The sequence below is a fragment of the Malaclemys terrapin genome, chromosome 1, assembly GCF_027887155.1.
Source record: "Malaclemys terrapin pileata isolate rMalTer1 chromosome 1, rMalTer1.hap1, whole genome shotgun sequence".
Lineage (NCBI taxonomy): Eukaryota > Metazoa > Chordata > Testudines > Emydidae > Malaclemys > Malaclemys terrapin.
This window is the reverse complement of record NC_071505.1, coordinates 306,378,933-306,398,984: the sequence shown is the minus strand read 5'-3', so window position 1 is coordinate 306,398,984 and position 20,052 is coordinate 306,378,933. Positions and strand designations below refer to the sequence as shown.

The following is a 20,052-nucleotide window of genomic DNA, read 5'->3' as shown; positions in this document are numbered from 1 at the left end:
AAAGACTGAATATAAAAAAAGCATAGACAAATTAAAGGGATTTCAGATCAAAACAGAAAAAGCTTTTTGTCAACTCACAGAAAGCCTCCTGTGAGTCCTGTGTTGTTCTTAAATGCATACCCTTATCCAGTCAGCAGTCCAAAATTGACAGCTGGCTAAACCCCTTCCAAAAGGAAACATAAGCTTGTAGTGTAGTTAACAGATGGTGGCACAGGTTATGAAACTGGGCTTCGCTTCTGTCTCTTCACATAATCTTTTACCATGTTCAGCTGAAATGTATATTTAAATAGTCCTTCATCTTACTACAATTTAGAATTCTACTGAACATAAGAATATGTGATAAGTACATTTGTAGAGAGTATCTCCTACCCTGAGTGTTACTACCTATCAGTTTCCAGCAACAGAAAGAATTTGCAAATTAAAAAAATAAAACTTCAGGGTTATTTTCTTATGCCTCAAGTAAAAAAGGTAAAGGGGCATGTCAGGACACTGCTTATTCAGATCTGACAGGCTGACTTTCCACATTCACTCCATCCATGGATCCCATTGTCCAGCTTCATGATACCCCAGCATTCATTCTGGTGGTGATGCCACACCTATCAAGCCATACACCAGGGACTGAAACCTGATTATTATGAAGATAAGACAAGTGCCGCCATCTCCATTCAATGTTGCATGGTGTTTTTAAGTCTTCAATATTAATCTCGAGTGCTACAGTATAACAATGTTTCCTAACTTTTAAAATATACAATACTGGGGAAAGTTAATGTATTTGCCCCTTGACATGCACCAGTCTTCAGCACTGTTCAACAGCCTTTAGGACATCACCAGAGTAGCACAAACCAGGTCATCGCATCTTAAGCCTAAACCAGCCTTTGCATCTGGGTGACAGAATCTTTGTTATGTTGACATCAAAAAGAGGTCAGTGGAAGTAATTATAAGTGTGCTGATATACTTCTTGTCCTCTTTATTTGGGGCATTCATAACATACTATAATCCAAACATTGTGATTTACAATAAAATGTTTACAAGGCACCTTTAAACTCCATACATCTTGCTCTTAATATAAGCAGATTTGCATTCAGCAGAAATAATTGTAAATCTCATACAATACATAAAAGTATTTTAAAACATACATTTCTAAGCATGGATAGACTCCATGGAGCAGCTCCAAACTTAAGTGGAAAGAGATGAAAGCACAGATCAAAGGAAAAGAGTGTAGCAGAGGAAATGTTTCAAGCACCTCAAGTATCACGTCCATGATATAGAGGTGTGGTATTCATGTTTACACAATTTTTCATTGCTAAGTCAAATAGTTAAATGTGAGTTGAAATAAACACACACACACCTCCCCTTAATCCCACATCAATTTAATTATGTATCAAAATAAGTCACATACAAATTGCTTCCTAGCTGATTAATATTGTATATTTTACTCCACACTACTCCAATCTGTAAATGTTAACTCCCAGTTCTTTTCTAACATCTGAAAGTGAGCCATGAGACCGTTACCATTCCCATAATGGATCATTTAGTAAAATTCATAATCCCTTCAGAGTAGATAAAAAAAACATCTATTTATATGCTGTATTGAAAGCATACCAAGTTTTTATAAATTCCTTAAAAGGTGCAAGAAAAGAGCTATTGGTTAAATTAACACACAAAGGGACTCTCATTCCTCTACAAAAACCTACCGTATTCACCAGAATCTAAAAGTCACTTTGCAAGCATATAGGAGGCTACAGTATTTATGGATTTAATCCATCTGAGCTGGAGAAGCAATGGCCTATCCACCTAATTCTGGATAGGAATACTCTACATAGGATATCATTTCAATATTCCTGAGCTGAAATATATATCCCAATAATCAAACTCAAAGTTTATGCAGTATTTACTCCTGAGGGAATTCTGCACCTCTGAGCATGCACAGAATTTATGTCCCCTGCAGATTTCTTTGCTTCCCCACAGAAAAATGACTTTCTGGCGGGGAAGCAAAGGGAAGCCACAAGAGCGGTCATGCCACCCTCCCCAGCAATATGTTTCGGGTGCCCAGGGCAGCCAGCAGAGAGATAAATCACTGTGGGGCAGGAGGCGGGACTGGGGAATACCCGGTTGGTGGTTCCTACCCTGCACAGAGTTTAGCTGCTAATCTGGGCTGGGCTGGTGAGGATGGGACTTCCTCTTCCCCTGCATGCCATCCGGGTCAGACCCACCTCCAGATTTCTCCCCCGACTGCAGGAAGCTCTACAAACTCCCCATCTGCCCTGCTTCCTGCACCCATTGCTCCTCAGCTGCATGGGGAGGGATCCCTGTACAAGGAGCTGTTCCCCCATCCACCCAACCCCCATGCATCCAGACCCCCTCATACCCAGACCCTCCTGCTGAGCCTCACCCCCCTACACTCAGAACCCCCACCCAACTGAGCCCCAACCAGTTGCACCTAAATCCCCACTCCCCCAGCATCTGGACCGCCTACTGAGCCCCCAAACCTAGAACCCCGCCCCCCCGCTGAGCCCTATCTCCCCCACACACACTAAGCCCCAACCACCTTTGCCTGGACCTCGCTGCAGAGTCCAATTACCATTGCACACAGAACCCCTCAACAAGCCCCTGTGCAGCCAGATCACCTCCACACCCGGATCCCCCACTGAGCCACCCACAACGATTGCCCCGCACAGAACCCTCTCAACCCACATCTGGATCCCCCCACACTAAGCCCCTCCACATTTGGATCCTGTCTTGCTGAGCCTGTCTCCCACACCTCGTACATTTGGCATGGAGGGGCAGGCCCAGCCCTTGCACTGTGTCAGGTTGGATGCAGCCTCAACGCTGAGTCTGTGTCCCCGGGGGGGTGGGGAAGGGGGAAGCAGCTACACAGTGATCTCCCATCTCTGTGCAGCCAGTGGCCTGTGTTCCCCAATACCATGCTGGAGCCTCCACATTTATCTGACAAGTACAATTTGCAGAATTTTAAAATCTTGTGCATAGAATTACAATATTTTGGCGCAGAATGCCCTCAGGAGTATTAGTTCTCTAGCATGCCTTCACTAATGCTCATCTGGTAGGGCAGTATCATGCCCACTTGCAATGTGGTCTGCCAGTTCAACAGGACCTAGTTGCCAACCAAATATGTTTTCAACAGCTAGCTTTTTGGTGGCAATCAATAACAAATTAGAGCTACGTACTTCATTACACAAGTTTGTATCTGTTGATGCAAGCGAGCATTTTACTATCAAATGCTATTTTCGCTGTCTTTTCCCAGCTTCTCTTACTGAGCGAATCTCAGAAGTGGTAATGTGTATTTAATAGATGCAGTCAAAGGTCTCTAGAAATTTACCATTTACTTTTACTTTTTACAAATTAAAAATTGTATGCAAAAGTAAGCCAAGACTGGGATTTTTTAGAGGATTTAAGGGAGTAACACACAGCTCCTCGCCTTTATAAATCACAATATAAAAATCTTATCTCCACTAGCACAATATCAAATTTAAAAACTCTTTGGACTTCATGGTGATCCACCATGTCATTGTCAGGTTTTTGGGTACAGTTTGAAGAAATGCATACCAAAATGGAAGACTTAATTGCTTTTAATATTACATTCCTTCACCTCCACCTCCATCCAAAAACAGAAAAAACCCAACAACGCCAGGTAGCCATTCTATTCCAGCAACACAGTCATATTCCACCCTGATAGGGGCTGCCTTTTAAGTGACGGGACAGCGAATTGTCTTATACATATTATATATTACCTTGTTGTATTTTATATCCATTATATTTTCTTTAGTAGAATAGAAATAGAAGTATCATCTCTTTTACGTAATGTATTCTAGGGCTTGAAAATCTACTAGCTAGAGTAGTGGGCTTCAGTATTGCTGCAATTCACTTTACATAAATTTCAGGTGCCATAAAGCCCTTTACAATAATGGTTCCATTTCTAGAAAATAGATATCAAAGTGATCAACAATAAAACAGAAACAATACTAAGCCAACAGCCCTTAGAGTGACATTCCACATAAAATGTCACAATCTGTATTCTTAGCCTTTTAGCACAGTTTCTGTAACTGCTGCCTTGAACCTTATTTTTGATATAACTAAAGTAACAAGATAACAGTTTACCAATTCCATCTTTGGCACAGAAAAAATACATTACAAGAAATTAAACAGTATTGCAAACTGTAGTAGTTTATAAAGACATGCATAATAAACAACATTCCCCTAAAATTCTGATTGACATTATGCTTAAACTCCTGGTACTTTTAATATATTTTCCACCAAGGTTCAGAACTTAACCATTTTACTCAACATGGTAAAATCTGTTACATTTTTGTAATTTGGTGCTAAATTGTCCATCCACCACCTGTCCATGACTTGTACTATATACGTCTGACTAAATCGGGGGAGGGGTGCAGGGGGGGGCCTGGGGTTGCTGCAGGTGCTGGGGAGAGCCATGGGTGCTGGGGGGGGCGGCTCCGGGGGCACGCGGCCCGGAACCCCCGCTGGTGCTGGGCAGGGGGAATTGGCAGGGGTGGCAGGCTCCCTACGCGGCTTCGTGCCTCCCCGGAAGCAGCAACATCCCTCTCCCTCGGCTCCTAGGCGGAGGCACTGCCAGGGGGTTTTGCGCGCTGCCTCCGCCCTGCGCGCTGGCTCCACAGCTCTTATTGGATAGGAACCAAGGCAATCGGAGCTGCAGGGGCAGGGCCTTCAGGAGGAGGCAGCGCACAGCCACACCTCCACCTAGGAGCTGAGGGATGTAGCTACTTCCAGGGAGCCCCCACCCCCCGAGGTAAGCACTGCCCAGAACCCTCACCCCAACCCTCAGCCCAGAGCCCTCTCCCACACCCAAACTCCTGTTGCTGCTGGAGGGAAGGGACACAGTGGCCCAAGACTGCCCAAGCAGTGGCAGGTGCGGTTGGCTCAGGGGCTGACTGAATTGCTCAGGCGGCACCCGGGCGAGCTGCACCAGCCACTGCAGAAGTCACAGAATCCATGACTTCCGTGACCTTCATGACAAACTCACAGTCTTAGTCATAGTGGATCATAAGCTAAAGATGAGTCAACAGTACAACACTGTTGCAAAAAAAACCAAACATCATTCTGGGATGTATTAACAGGAGTGTTGTAAGCAAGACACGAGAAGTAATTCTTCCGCTGTACTCCATGCTGATTAGGCCTCAACTGGTATTGTGTCTAGTTCTAGGAGCCATATTTCAGGAAAGATGTGGACAAATGAGGAAAAAATCCAGAGGAGAGCAACAAAAATTATTAAAGATCTACAAAACGTGATCTATGAAGGAAGATTGAAATAATTAGATTTGTTTAGTCTGGAGAAGAAAAGACTGAGGGGGGACATGATAACAGTTTTCAGGTACATAAAAGGTTCTTACAAGGAGGGGGGAGAAAAATTGTTCTCTTTAACCTCTCAGGATAGGAGAAAAAACAATGGGCTTAAATTGCATCAAGCGTGGTTTAGGTTGGACATAAGGAAAAACTTCTTAACTACCAGGGTAATTAAGCACTGGAATAAATTGCCTAGGGAGGTTGTGGAATCTCTGTCATTGGAAAATTTTAAGAGCAGGTTAGACAAACACCTGTCATTGATCGTCTAGATAAAACTAGTCCTGCCTTGAGTGCAGGGGACTGGACTAGAAGACCACTCAAGGTCCCCTCCAGTCCTACAATTCTATGGCTGGTTGGCCGACATTCAGAGTTTCAGACACTCTGAAGCTGGCTATTACTGTTCCTAACAGAGTACCCACTGTACTGCTAAAAACAGCCAACTGGCTTTACCCCCAAAGTTAACAGGCAGAGAGTAGGTAGCCTTGCCTTTATTTCAAGATATAAATTTCAATTTTTAAAATACTTGTGTAACTCTCAAGAATTGTATGAATAACATATACTTGCTATGAGCCACAATACAAATATTGGGTTATAACAACTACTATGCAATCTTAACTACAGGAGGACCTCCCAATTTCCCCTATATAACAGCAAACCTGAACTGATCTTCAGGGATAGAAGTTATAAATAGTAATCTTGGTTCTCCTGGGGGGGGGGGGGGGGGGAGAAGTACCATATTTCTTAGAACACGTTTCAGTATTTTATTATAAAATATCTACTCAGTGCAAAAAAACAAAACAAAAACTCCGGGTGCAGTAACATCTGTAATGTTTTATTTTCAGTCTTTCATAGAATCATAGAAATGTAGGGCTGGAAGGGACCTTGAGAGGTCATTAAATCCATCTCCCCCATGCTGAGGCAGAGCCAAGTATACCCATTCAATAACACAGGAAAGAGGTTCTCAACCAGGGGTATGTATACCCCTGGGGGTACGCAGATGTGTACTTCCAGAGGGTACATCAACTCGTTTAGATATTTAACAAAGGCTACATAAAAAGCACTAGCGATGTCAGTAGAAACTAAAATTTCATACAATGACTTGTTTATACTACTCTATATGCTATACACTGACATGTAAGTACAATATTTATATCCTAATTGATTTTATAATTTTATGGTAAAAATCAAGAAAGTAAGCAATTTTTCAGTAATAGTGTGCTCTGACACTTGTCTGATTTTATAAGCAAGTAGTTTTTAAGTGAGGTAAAACTTGGGGGTACACCAGACAAATCAAACTCCTGAAAGGGGTACAGTAGTCTGGAAAGGTTGAGAGTCACTGACATAGAGCTCATTGCTGCTCAGACATGACAAGGTATTTGAAAGTATCTTCAGTATTAAAAAGGATAAAAAGGGCCAAAAATATATACAAACAGTCCACCACACACAACCATCCAGAAATTACTCTTTATGGTTACTACTCTTCCTTTCCTCTCTCATGTCTATGAATTTTAGCATTTTTCCTTTCAGTTGTTTTCATACACTGAAAAATAGGACATTTGTATGATCATAATCTAAATTTTTAGGATGGGGGAGCTAAGGGGAAAATGAACATCTCCTAATGGCAGATTTATCATCAATAAAGACCTAATTGGTTTAGGATTTTATGGGCTTTTAATATTGAAAAATATACGCCATGGCTATGAAGGGTAGTTGGTTAATGCCTGCACATCTTCAGAGATGAAAGGTCAAAATATAGATCTCATTCAGGTCACAAATTAAACAAATTAGTTGATTTCAACCTAATCCCAAATGGTGGGTTATTATAATCATAAAGCTACTACATACAGTAACTGGTCACAATTGTCTGTCTCTGCTCAGAAGATGCCCAAGACTAGCAAAAGTGTTGAAGGTCGGACTAATGTGAAGTGGCAGAACCAACTGAGAAAGTCTGTAAGTACCAAACTTGCCTATGGCTGGCTCAGCTCTACCCAGAATTCTTAGTCCCACACTTTTACAACTTCGAACCCAATTTATATAATCAAGCACACACAAAATAACATACATGCAGATAGAAGGACTGATCAGTGATCAGCCTATAATCCATGTATAGGGCAGGTTGTCTTTATAAAAGTAAAGAGATAGCAAAGATATAGTACCTGAACTAAGAAGATTCTGGGTTGCTGCAAACCTGGACTACAGCATGCTTGGTGTGGATGGAATCTTTGAAGAATTTAGCTGCCAAGCGCTATTAAATCTGTACTGAGCATGCCAAATTTGGGTGGATTTTTACAGGGATGGCAAAGGCACATCACTGACACAAAGGTCAACTCCCTGCCAAAATTTCAAATCCCTGCTCCAAAGCATGGGGGCACTAGTGGTTTTCAAAAAAGAAGATTACTGGAATTTTTTAACATGGTCAAAACATTTTTTTTCTAACCTAGTTCTCTGAAATGGCTTAATTGTTTTGGCTGAAGTTTTCCATAAAAATACGAAGCCTAAGGCAAACATGGTAGTAAAGTTATAAGCAACTGAACAAAATGGGAAGTATCAGGTAACCTTAGTAACAGACAGCACTACCAGCCCTACCTATAATAATATACTGTTCTTTTTTCAGAGAATGACTGCAAATAGCATGTAAAAGTACTTTCATTTTAGGTACATAGGTAGTAATATTACCAGCTCGCCTGTTGCAATACAACCGTAGAGTCACCAATTCTTTTACATATTTTCAATTCTGTTCCAATATTTTCATTATTAGCAAGCTAAAAAGAGTTCACAATTGTCTACCTTTCTCATTAAAAAAACTTGATTAATCAAAATTTGAAATATTTTTGCAGCTAGTCTTGGTATTGGTGTAAAAAGAAAAAAAAAGAAAAGCTGCATATAAATATCATATATACAAATACAGACAAGTCCCCATATAATGATTTACCTTAAACTGTAAAGATTAAGACAACATGCATAACTATGTAAGTCCAATAAGAAATGTAATTATGTGTCCATTTACATCAATAATTCAGTTTTCACAAATGAAAATTATATTTGCTTTATTATGTTTTACACAGGGTGGATTTGATTTAAATCAAATTGATTTAAATCATGATTTAAATTACTAGTCAGGAAGACTCAATTTAATCATGGATTTCTACATAAAAGTGCATTCTTGTTGGTTGTTATAACCTTAATACTTATTCTTCACAATTCAGAGATAGAAGTAGGTTTCATTTTTAGAAGGTACACACTATACATTTTTTAAGTGATTTATTTTGAAAACTTTTCAGATTAGTTTTACAGTTATATCAGAAAATGAATGATTGGTTATTTCATTTACCAAAGGTAATGGAAGCAGATAGTTCACCTCCCAGTGACATCATAAATATCTCCAATTCAACAGGTTAATCATTAATATCTGGAGAATTTTTTGCCATGCTGTATTAGGAAGAGAACATCACCAGACAGACATTTAAATTGTTTTATATAACTAAAACAACAATGTTATGTATTCTGGATTTTTTTCTTCAACAGCAAACATATAATATTTTAACAAAATAAGCATATGAATTTTTGAATTCAGTTAAACATTCAAGTTTTTTAAAATCTGGTTTGTTTTTTGTAAAAATTCTTTTAAACTAAAATAGTTATATTATTTATTTAAAAAAACAAAAATTAAATCGACTATGTCAGCCAGGTCAACATGAGAAACTTAAAATATTAGGTTCTGCAGCAAACTCAGTCGTATTCACCTTCATTTCCCTGTTTATTCATAATCTGGAAGAGAAAAACAAGCTTTCCTGCTTTTTCAGGTCCCAAACCATTTCTCAATTGGAATGAATTAGTCCAAAGGAAGAATATATTCTTTCTGCACCGGCAGAAGAAGCTACTGCTGTTAAAAGTGAAATTATCACTTCAACAGTCTCTGAATCCAAGTGTTTAAGTGACTTTCACCAGTTCACTGATATGACTTTCTTTAAAACATCACCAGCAAACATATATTTCTTGAATGGTTCATCCTTAGCTCTGAAGTTTATTATAGTTGGCATTATGGAAGGATGATTGCTGGATGCATTTTATCAAAAAAATCCAAAAGATCCAATTTCAATTAAAAAAACCACCAAAAAACAGTTTTTGGGGTTTTTTTAAATCATTGATTTTTATCCACCCTGATTTCACAACAGCTATTAATTACTCTGCATAATTCTTCTTTGTAAAGACTAAAATTAAAAATGTATAGCACCAAGATGACATACAAACTTCAACCCTTATTAGTACACTGTACATCAACTAAAGTCACTGAAAATTATTCCAAACATAGTCACATTCATGCCACCGGCCAATCCAAGTACTGATGTGTAATAAAACCTATTACATCCAGTATTTTAAACCTTTTTGATACTATATAGCTCATTATTAGCCATTCTCAGTCACTCATGATACAATACATAATGCTACAAAAAGAATATCTGAGCCAATATAACCTGGTACTTAAGCTCCTTTGGAAAGTATAAACCTTTTTTTTTTTTTTTTTTTTTTTAAATAAATGCCACAGTTCTAAAGTAACTGAAGTGCTCTGTTGATGGTTCATTAGGGTAACATGGAAATAGGTACTGTTGGATAACTAATCAAAACACCATCAGCATCTTAAAGTTATACCACAGCTCTGAAAGGCATAATTGATTAACTCAGTGGTTCCCAAACTTGTTCCGCCGCTTGTGCAGGGAAAGCCCCTAGCGGGCCGGGCCGGTTTGTGTACCTGCCGCGTCCGCAGGTTCGGCCGATCGCGGCTCCCAGTGGCCGCGGTTCGCTGCTCCAGGCCAACGGGAGCTGCTGGAAGTGGCATGGACCGAGGGACAATGTGTCAAGTTCCCTCCTCTTTCAGATGATTTTATAAGTTTAGTGGCTCTCTGTGGAGACTCTTTTTGGAGAAAATTTATAGTATGTTTTGATCAACGCCCTCTTCTTTTTTAGTGCAAATTTCAAACACATCTATGATGATTACTTGATGCAAGTTTAGAGAGAACCTGCCAATGGATTCCACTGACTGCAATTGTCAAACTAGAGCATATCAATCCTCTTCTGTCTGTCAATCAACCAACCACCCAACCAACCCTGAAACTGACATTGGCTGTCAAAGAATATTTGAATTTTCACTCCATGCTTTAGGACGGTTCGACGTTACTTCTTTAACAAGGTTTAAATATTTCTGAAGACTTATACATCAGAAGTTTAGAATTACTACAACAGAGAAGGTCTCATCTTTTTTCCATTGGCATAACAAATAAAGATATCCTTGGCTCAATTTTACCAACATTCTTGGAAGGCCCCTTCGGCAATATTATTCTCCAAATTTTCTTTTCTGATGTAGAATCAATAGCATTAACTAGGAATGCATTTGGCTGCATAGAGACAATTTCAGGAATTTTCTCATATTTGACCAACAATCCTTACAAGTTTAAGTGTTCGTTCTTTAATTTTTTCCTTCACTATTTCTTCATTTTCATCACAAGCAGCATCTAGTGGTGGACCTGTCATTTTAAATTTGTCTGGGGAAGTATATCCAGGCCAAAATGCTTCAGCCATTTCTTTAAATTGCTCATTTTGTGCTAACCTGGAGGTGGTTAGCATACTAAGAGGTTGCAACTCCTATCAAATGCAAGTTGTTGTTATAGCATAGTCATAGATTGCTCTTTGCCAATTTTTGGCTGCCAAAACCAGAGACTACTCCAAAACAAAGCTGAAGACATGCTAAAAGGTCTGAAATTTAGATTTAAGTCAGCATCATGGCTAGGATTAGATGACAATGATGGAATCAAAAGTTTTCACGGTTACTAAATTTAGAATAAATAGCCAATATCTAGTGAATGCAATCATGCAGATAGAAGACTGAAAAATAAGATGAGCCAACCAGCTATATACAGAACCATCAAGATTACCCAGAACTTTCCAGAAGTGTCTAGAATCTTGCAAGACCACCCTCCCAAGAATAATGTAAATTCTTCAGAGTGAGAAAGAAGGTTAGAAGTTTAAAAAAAAAAATAGAAAAAATTCTCTAAGACCCAGGGGCTGGGTTTCTCTGTGGGGAAAAGCAGGTTTTATTTTTGGGATTTGGGATTTTTGTTGTTGTCGTTGCAACATCACTATTTTTTCAGATTTACTTTGTGTATTTGACAGCACTTTGCATATAGTCAGTTCCACTGTTTCTCCAAATTATTTCTAGCATTTATCTTACAGTAGTGCTCAATGGGTGCAGACAGGACTGGAATACCATTGTGCTGTGCACTGTACAAGCAAATATGAAAAAATAGTTCCAGCCCTCAAACCTTACACTCTAAAACTTATTTAAACATAGCAACAGACAAAATTTAGATATAAGTGTATATTCAAGTAGGCCCCACGTATTCCACATTCCATAGCCTCAGATTTCACTGCTTTCACAGAGCTGTGCTCCAGAATCTAAGCTTTATATATCATAGTGATCATGGAAAAAACCTTGAAAGCATCAACACTGTTACCTGCCTGAGTTTGCACAGAGACTAAAACAACAGCCCAGAGCCCTGTGGACTCCAGAGCTGCAGAATTTGGCTATTTTTTGAGATACAAAATTCAACATTTGTTGCTGTAGAATTCATCATTTTGCTACAGCCAGGTGCCCAGCTTTTGTTTTCCGTCTCTCAGTCTTTCCAGGACCTACCAGCAGTTGCCTCTGGCTCCCCAGCATTCCCAAAATGGGAAATTAATTGGATTCTAGTGTGTGCTCCCTGCGCTGTTTCATGGAACTAGACAACGGGGAGCTGGAGAGCAAGAACTGGAGTCCAGCTTGCAGCCAGGAAACAGGGGGAACCAGAAAACAGGCTCATGACTTAGCTTGCCTGGAAAACAGTACAGCAGCCAAGGCCAGGAGGAAATGTCCCAGTGAAGCAGACTATAAGCCCTGTCAGTTCCTTGCACAATGGTGGAAGCAAGTTCTGTGCCAAACAACTTGAACAACAACATAGGAGCCAAGGCCCAGGGAGAGGAGCTGGGCCACCTGGAGAGAATGGCAAAAAAACCTCATCTTCAAAAATAACTATTGACAAATTTTACATCTGAGTATTTTCAACTATGAGAGACAGATCTGTGTTTGTGTACGGGAATAAGATATGGGGCATTTTATTGCAAAAGAGTAAATTAACACTGCCTAAAAGTTATGGATGGGTACTGTGGAATTTGCTCCTATTCTGCCACGGAGTACACAATGCCTTGTATACAAACGAATGATCACAATAATGATTGGTACACCTGGTTAGATACATGGGTTGTTCTGTTTTGTTTGTTGGGCGGTGGGAATGTATGAATATTTTCAAATAATTTTAGAGGTTGCTTAATATATATGTGACATCAGCTTTGAGTATGTTTGGCCCTGATCACAGCTGCAGGTAACAGGAGAGTGTGAGAAGACAGGCAGGGAGAAATATCTTGTCCCTGTAAAAGCAGCACTGCAATATGTTACATACCCTGGTTCAACATATAGGGAGTCAGAAAAGGAGCTTTCTTCATCCTGATCCCCTCCTACATCCCCCCCTCACACACACACACAAACAAAAAAAGGGGGGCAGGGAGGCAGTAAAAAAAGGAAGACGACAATAACACAGGAAATGATACACTATGATCTGTTTCACTCTTCTGTATCAGGAAAGAAAGACTACCCAAATGCTTCCTGGCTGCAAACTGGATAATGTATTACAATTAAATACAGAACATAGTATACCATGAATAAATATTTAAACTCTTCAGACTGGAGAAGGGGATGTAAAATGCACAGAAATAACATTTTAGCATTTATTAGTCACTCCCTCAAGCTCTCCTTGATAAAGTTAACACAGTCAACTTGATATCTAATCAGTTTAACAAATAAGAAAAGTTATTTCAGATTCTGTCACAAAGCCTACGAAAAGTAAAAGGAGGAAGGGTAACTAAAATAAATAAGGTAAGAAGACAAAGATGCACCACTTTTTGAATTCTGTCCCCATGAATGAAATGCTGTGAATAAAATCAAATATGTTTAGCTACTTTATTTCCAATATATTATGTTGATATTCTCCTTGAGTATTCTTATATTTAGAATTTTTTTAAACTGGTTGATGGATACTGAAACTTAACTGCAACACAACTACTTCTTCAGGTTCTTCTTCCACTCTCCTACTGCACCTTCTTTCAGGCTGCCCCATCTGCCTGAGGCCATATCCCTGTCTGGTTTTCTCCATCAAGTCTCTCATGAAATCACACTTCACAAGTGCCAGTATACACTAGGCCATCCACCTTCTCCCTACTTTTAACTTCCTGAAATAGCTTGTACAGGCACACATATAAACCCCTTCAAAAACTTTGGAATAAGTTTGGAGTAAGGTTTTTGTTGTTGTTGTTGTTTCCCTTCTTTTGTCCACTGTCCTCATTACCCACTTAGATTATAGGGTTTCTGCCCGAAAAGCACCTGACTTGTGTCTAGCAGGAGAGATGCTAATTACGTTTTACTAAAAATAGGCATTCCACACACCATAATGTCTTTTGCTCAAGTCTTAGTATATGGACTCGAACAGACGGTATAAAATAATTTAATATAGTCTATAAATTCTTAATTTTAAAATGTTTTGTTGTTTACATGGTGCCCATGCAAAAGGGGTCAACAAAAAGAATATTTCCCTCGAACATTACTCAGAGAGAGAAATGTATGGGACTTAACAACACAGGAGACTTGCAAAGCGTGGCCCGGGATATGCAGAGGTGACAGAGTCTTGTTCATGCTCTAAGTCAGGGGTAGGCAACCTATGGCACGCGTGCCGAAGGCGGCATGTGAGCTGATTTTCAGTGGCATTCACACTGCCGGGGTCCTGCCCACCGGTCCGGGGGACTCTGCATTTTAATTTAAATTTAAAATGAAGCTTCTTAAACATTTTAAAAACCTTATTTACTTTACAAACAACAATAGTTTAGTTATATATTATAGACTTATTAAAAGACTTATTGGGCAGCACAATATGGGGAGAAGGTGACCAGCTCTCTGTGGAGAAAGAAGTGGTTCGGGACTATTTAGAAAAACTGGACGTGCACAAGTCCATGGGGCCGGATGCGCTGCATCCGAGGGTGCTAAAGGAGTTGGCAGATGAGACCGCAGAGCCATTAGCCATTACTTTTTGAAAACTCATGGCAATCGGGGGAGGTCCCAGATGACTGGAAAAAGGCTAATGTAGTGCCCATCTTTAAAAAAGGGAATGAGGAGGATCCGGGGAACTACAGGCCAGTCAACCTCACCTCAGTCCCTGGAAAAATCATGGAGCAGGTCCTCAAGGAATCAATTATGAAACACTTAGAGGAGAGGAAAGTGATCAGGAACAGTCAGCATGGATTCACCAAGGGCAAGTCGTGCCTGACTAACCTAATTGCCTTCTATGATGAGATAACTGGCTCTGTGGATGAGGGGAAAGCAGTGGATGTGTTATTCCTTGACTTTAGCAAAGCTTTTGATACGGTCTCCCACAATATTCTTGCCGCCAAGTTAAGGAAGTATGGGCTGGATGAATGGACTGTAAGGTGGATAGAAAGCTGGCTAGATCGTCAGGCTCAACGGGTAGTGATCAATGGCTCCATGTCTAGTTGGCAGCCGGTTTCAAGTGGAGTGCCCCAAGGGTCGGTCCTGGGGCCGGTTTTGTTTAATATCTTTATTAATGATCTGGAGGATGGCGTGGACTGCACCCTCAGCAAGTTTGCAGATGACACTAAACTAGGAGGTGTGGTAGATACACTAGAGGGTAGGGATCAGATACAGAGGGACCTAGACAAATTAGAGGATTGGGCCAAAAAAAGCCTGATGAGGTTCAACAAGGACAAGTGCAGAGTCCTGCACTTAGGACAGAAGAATTACCTGTTATCTACAATCTATTTCCAACCACTACTGCATGGCAAAACTGGCCAATTTTCTGGTGAAAATGTTTGAAATAGTCAGAGGTGATCCCTATGGTCACTGCCACCCCCAATATTCTTTTACTACAACAGGGAACTATGAGAAAAAACAAACAAACAAAATTAGGCTCTAGTCCTGCAATACAATCTGCTACCACTGACCCCTACACATGTCTAGAGTCCTAATTAAGTTGATGAAATGCCACACAGGCACATAGGTCAACACTAGCAGGTTTCATTGACGAACTGGAGCCTTAACCTTTAAGTAGCATGTATTGCTACGCAGTAGCGAAACACATACTTATAAAACAATGTTTGGAATGTGGTGTGTCATAATCTACTTTGTTAATGGAATGCAAATGATAAAGAATTAGTATGTTAATCACTTAGGACTGATGTGTTGAAATGTTTAGCCCCATAAAAAGAGACTAATTCTAGAGCAAGTCAATCAAACATGTGACTGAAGAGAAAGAGGTCAAAGCTTTGCGCATATTCAAATACTGTACTAGCCAAAAAATTCTGTACAGTTTTCATAGATGTATATAAATTCAGAATATACACACACACAGAACATTGCTAATTTCCACTGATAGGAAGAGCTATTGCAAATTACTACATTTTACAAAGTAGCAATTAAAATAATAAAAAGCAGCTACTAAATCGTTTATCTGACAAATAGTTTAGCTTTAATTATTTATTATAATACTTCAGTGTTTTGTAACAGGTTTTGTAAATGTGATGAATTTTAGTAATATGACATCTCTCTAGACTACTATTAAATCCTTGAGAACTGGGGAAAAGACCACTGCTTGTGCATACAAATTATGGAGTGGGTGGATTAGGGAAATGCAAATTAGCAAGACTCTACAGTAAATACAAACATAAACAAGGTGACAGCCTGATAAATGTTTCTCTTTTAGGAACAATCAGTTTAAACAGCAATTACTAGAAAATGTGAGCTTTTGGAGTGAAGAGGTTGTTGATAATAGGAGACTAAGGGCTAGTCTACACTGGCAACGTTAAAGCGCTAACGTGGCTTGTGTAGTCGCGGCAGAGCATTGGGAGAGAGCTCTCCCAGCACTCTAAAAAAAAAAAACCCCACCTCCACGAGGGGCATGACTACCAGCGCTGGTGCACTGTCTATACTGGCGCTTTACAGCGCTGTAACTTGCTGCGCTCAGCGCGGTGTTTTTTCACACCCGAGCGAGAAAGTTGCAGCGCTGTAAAGTTCCAGTGTAGACAAACCCTAAGAATGACTATCCCCATGTTCCTTCTAACAATTTATCTATACTTAATACCCCGAGTTTCCACAGTGTATATGCCACAAGCCTTCTAAGACAAGACAACTGCAGCTAAAAAAAAATGCAGAAACCTAACGAAATGGTCCTAAAAAAGCCAGCATGAATTTATACCCTCAGTTAAAATGAATGGATACTGATGTTATTTGATATTTCATCCCTATATATCCAAAAAATCACTACTACTAACTAGCTTCTTGATTATGAACAAATGGCATATCTTTAGGCCTAGATTTTACAACTAGCAAGTACCAATATGGCATCAGAATAATTACTACTTTTAAAAGATGGAACAGTTTTTAATAGCTAAAATATTTTTATTTCTATCATTTAAATGTGTACATTGATATAAAATCGAGTCTAGTGAATACAAGAAATCTAGTGACAGCACGATGATTACCAAGTAGGTAGGGTCCAGGAGTACTGTGGAGGGGCAATTTGCTCAGCTCATGGAAAGGGGAGAGAAGAATGCTTCTTGTTGCTGCCTAGAGACCCCTACAGCCAATTTCAAAAGCAATGCTAAGGGATTTGTATCCAGCCCTCCACAGCTAAAGAAAGATTTGCTGTGATATGACGCATTAGTCAGGGAGGGGAAGTGGAAAGACTATTCAGCGTATCCTCAGGGCTAAGGAGACCCTGGAAGGAAACATACACTAAATAATATTATGACTGAAAATTATAGTGGAAAGGATTCAGACTCAGAGACAACAGTCCTCCCATCCTCCAAGTCATAATATACAGAATATATTTGAGAGAGAAAAAAAGCCCATAAATAATTTTTAAAAATTTCAATGGCTATTTTAATACTTCCCTTTTTTTGGCAAAAATGTAGTTTTTCTACAGCAGCCAAAATGACTCTCTGCAAGAAACAATGAAAGTAAGCTCCCAAATGGTACCACTATTCCAATATGCATCATTAACTGCATATCTACTATGCCTGAAACAAGGGCTATCCATCTTTACATTCTTTCCACAGTACTAGGTTATGAAGGCAAAATTTCACACCAGATGACAGAAGCATGGACATGTCTTCTGCTGTAAGACAAAGTCACCACCAATCACCTTGAAATATGAAGAATGAAGTGATATATAAAAGAGTTTTGCTGTAAGAATAAAGAGGTAACATATCCAAATATATTAACAGCTTCTTTCAAAAAGCTTCTTTCAATATATAACATCAGAAAATTCATGCTGCAAATAGATTAATTAGCAGACCTGAAAGACTAGTGCAAGAACTCCCTCCCCCCACCCCAAGCACCAGAATATGCCCACATATACACCTTTCTGGTTTTAAATGTATTGATCTGGCAGGTCCAACGAGGGCTCAATAAAAAACTATACTGGTCGAAGTACAGTTCACTAAAAGAAATACAACTGCCCTTGAAAAATGTCAATATTGCAGCTAGTACACAAGAGATCCTATTGTGTAAATAGATGTGAGAGTTTTTTCCTGTTGACGTGTATCAAGTGAAGAGATTACCTCCCTATCAATGCTAGATGCCAAAGTGTTGGTGGGAGGCGGCGGGGGGAGAAGAGAGGATGGGACCGAATTTCAGCTGGTTCTGGGGGATAAACGCTTTCCAACATGCTATGGTTTGGACACAAATGGTTTCCGGTACAGTTTTATTTTGTATAGCATCTCCCTCACACATTATAATCCAAAATGCTTCACAGAGTTAAACAATACAGCTTCACTAGTGTAGGTAAGGACGATTACCTCTCCGAGTTGCCTTACTACATACAAGACGACACTGCAGCTCCCCGATTCCCTTACGAAAAACCAAAGCAGCATCTGGACGTATGGGGTGGGGGGGAGGCTAGAACTTTTTGTCCCCCTCGTTACGTGATAGGACTGTCATTTTCTGCAAACCCTCTTTGCGGAACCCCTCTCTTTTTCCGTCTTCATCTCCCAAACACACGCCCAGCAGACTGTCAACCAAGGTCCGTAGTAACGACAACAAATAAGGCGCATGGTACTTACCATGTCAGCTGGGACACTGCTGGACATCTTGCTGGTATACTCTGGTGGTTTAAAACAACTTTAAAAAATAATAATAATAATCCCAAGCTCGCACAGCAAGGGATCCGCGCGCGGTTCGGCGGCAGTAAGTTCAATGTTACTGTGAGTGTTTGCTATGCAGAGAGGAGGCTGTTTGTTGAGGGGGAAATATCCGAGAGGAGCCGGTCTCCAGCGGGCACAGCAGCAGCCCGGAGATGGCAGCAGATCCTTGTCGGCAGCAGCGGTGCCAGGTGGACCAGGCAGGGCTCTACAGTGACATGAATTGCGTGCGGGGGTTTTTCTTCCTTTTCCAGCCCAGACCGATAATGACGGGATGATTCACGGGATAGCTCTGCGCCCAAGTCACCTCCTCATTAAAGCGGGCGACCCAGACAGGCTGGGCGACCTTCCGGTGGCCGGAGCGAGCGGCTGAAGTTTGTGTCCTCCCAGGAGGCGGGGAGGGTGCCGGGGGCGGGGGCTGACCACCCTGCGCGGTGTCTGCGGGCGAGGGAGAAGGGCAGCGTCTCTCCCCTGCCCGGGGTGCCCTCCCCCACACCGCTCCGGGAGCGGCAGCGCCTCAAGGGGGATTTAAACGGCAGCCGCCTCCAGCCCGCAGCAGCCTCAGGTCTCTGCTCTCATCGCCGCCGCCTCCCCAGGCCCCCCTCCAACGGCTCCCTCAGCGGCCCGGCGGGGACCCCAGTGCCGGGCTGGCTGCCCTGTCTCGCCTCGCTGTGGGCCGGGGCCGTCTCACTGCGATCCGCTCTCTGCCCCGCGCCCGCAGCCGCCGCCTGTCATCTTCCTCTCAAGCCAACATGGCGCCCAGCGAGCCGAAGGAAGGGGACACGGCAGGGGAGAGACGAGCCCCGCCCCCCCCGTGCGTCACGTACGGCAGCCCCCGCGGGGCACCATGGGGATTGTAGGCCGCGGAGCGGGGAAAGCCTCGGGAACGAACAGCCGGATAGTCGAGCGCCGCCCTCCCTCAGCAACGGTTGCTAGGGCTGGCAACGGGCCGCTGGCGGGGCTGGGCCTGGGGAGCGGCATCGTGCTGCGCTGGCCTTGTTGTCACGGGGGAGCACACAGGGGCCCAGCAGGGACTGGCGCCTCGCCCACATTTCGCCAGGGGGCTGCAGGCTCAGGGGGGCCCACACTTCCCAAGGGCCTCTCCCTGCCAGCAGGGGCTGCAGTCCCAATGATCACCCTGCTCTCCAAAGCCTCTGGCTGGAAGCTGGGCCACTTGCAGAGCTTGGCACTACCAGGGCACCCAATTCCCTGAACTCCTTACAGACCCAGCGGGGCCACAAGCAGATGTAGTTTTCCAAAGTCCTCAGCCTGGATTTCACTCAGTGTTCGTAGTGCAACTTCTGTGAGCTTGGCCCAGGCCTGGGGGCCAAGCACCAACCCAAGAGACAGCCACTGAAAGTGATGACGTGTTACAATGCAGGGTGAGAATAAGACATGAAAAAAGGCCGGATATGAAGGGTGCCT

The 20,052-nt window shown here is 41.6% G+C and overlaps 1 protein-coding gene across 1 annotated transcript in view; it reads right to left on the bottom strand.

Moving 5' to 3' along the window:
* Positions 1-19,407, bottom strand: part of UBL3 (ubiquitin like 3) — a 71,621-nt gene extending 52,214 nt beyond the window's left edge. The window contains exon 1 of the mRNA XM_054015372.1: positions 18,550-19,407. Within this exon, the coding sequence (XP_053871347.1) occupies positions 18,550-18,576 (27 nt within the window). The 5' untranslated portion in view covers positions 18,577-19,407. The remainder of the gene's footprint in view (positions 1-18,549) is intronic.
* Positions 19,408-20,052: the final 645 nt, after the last annotated feature.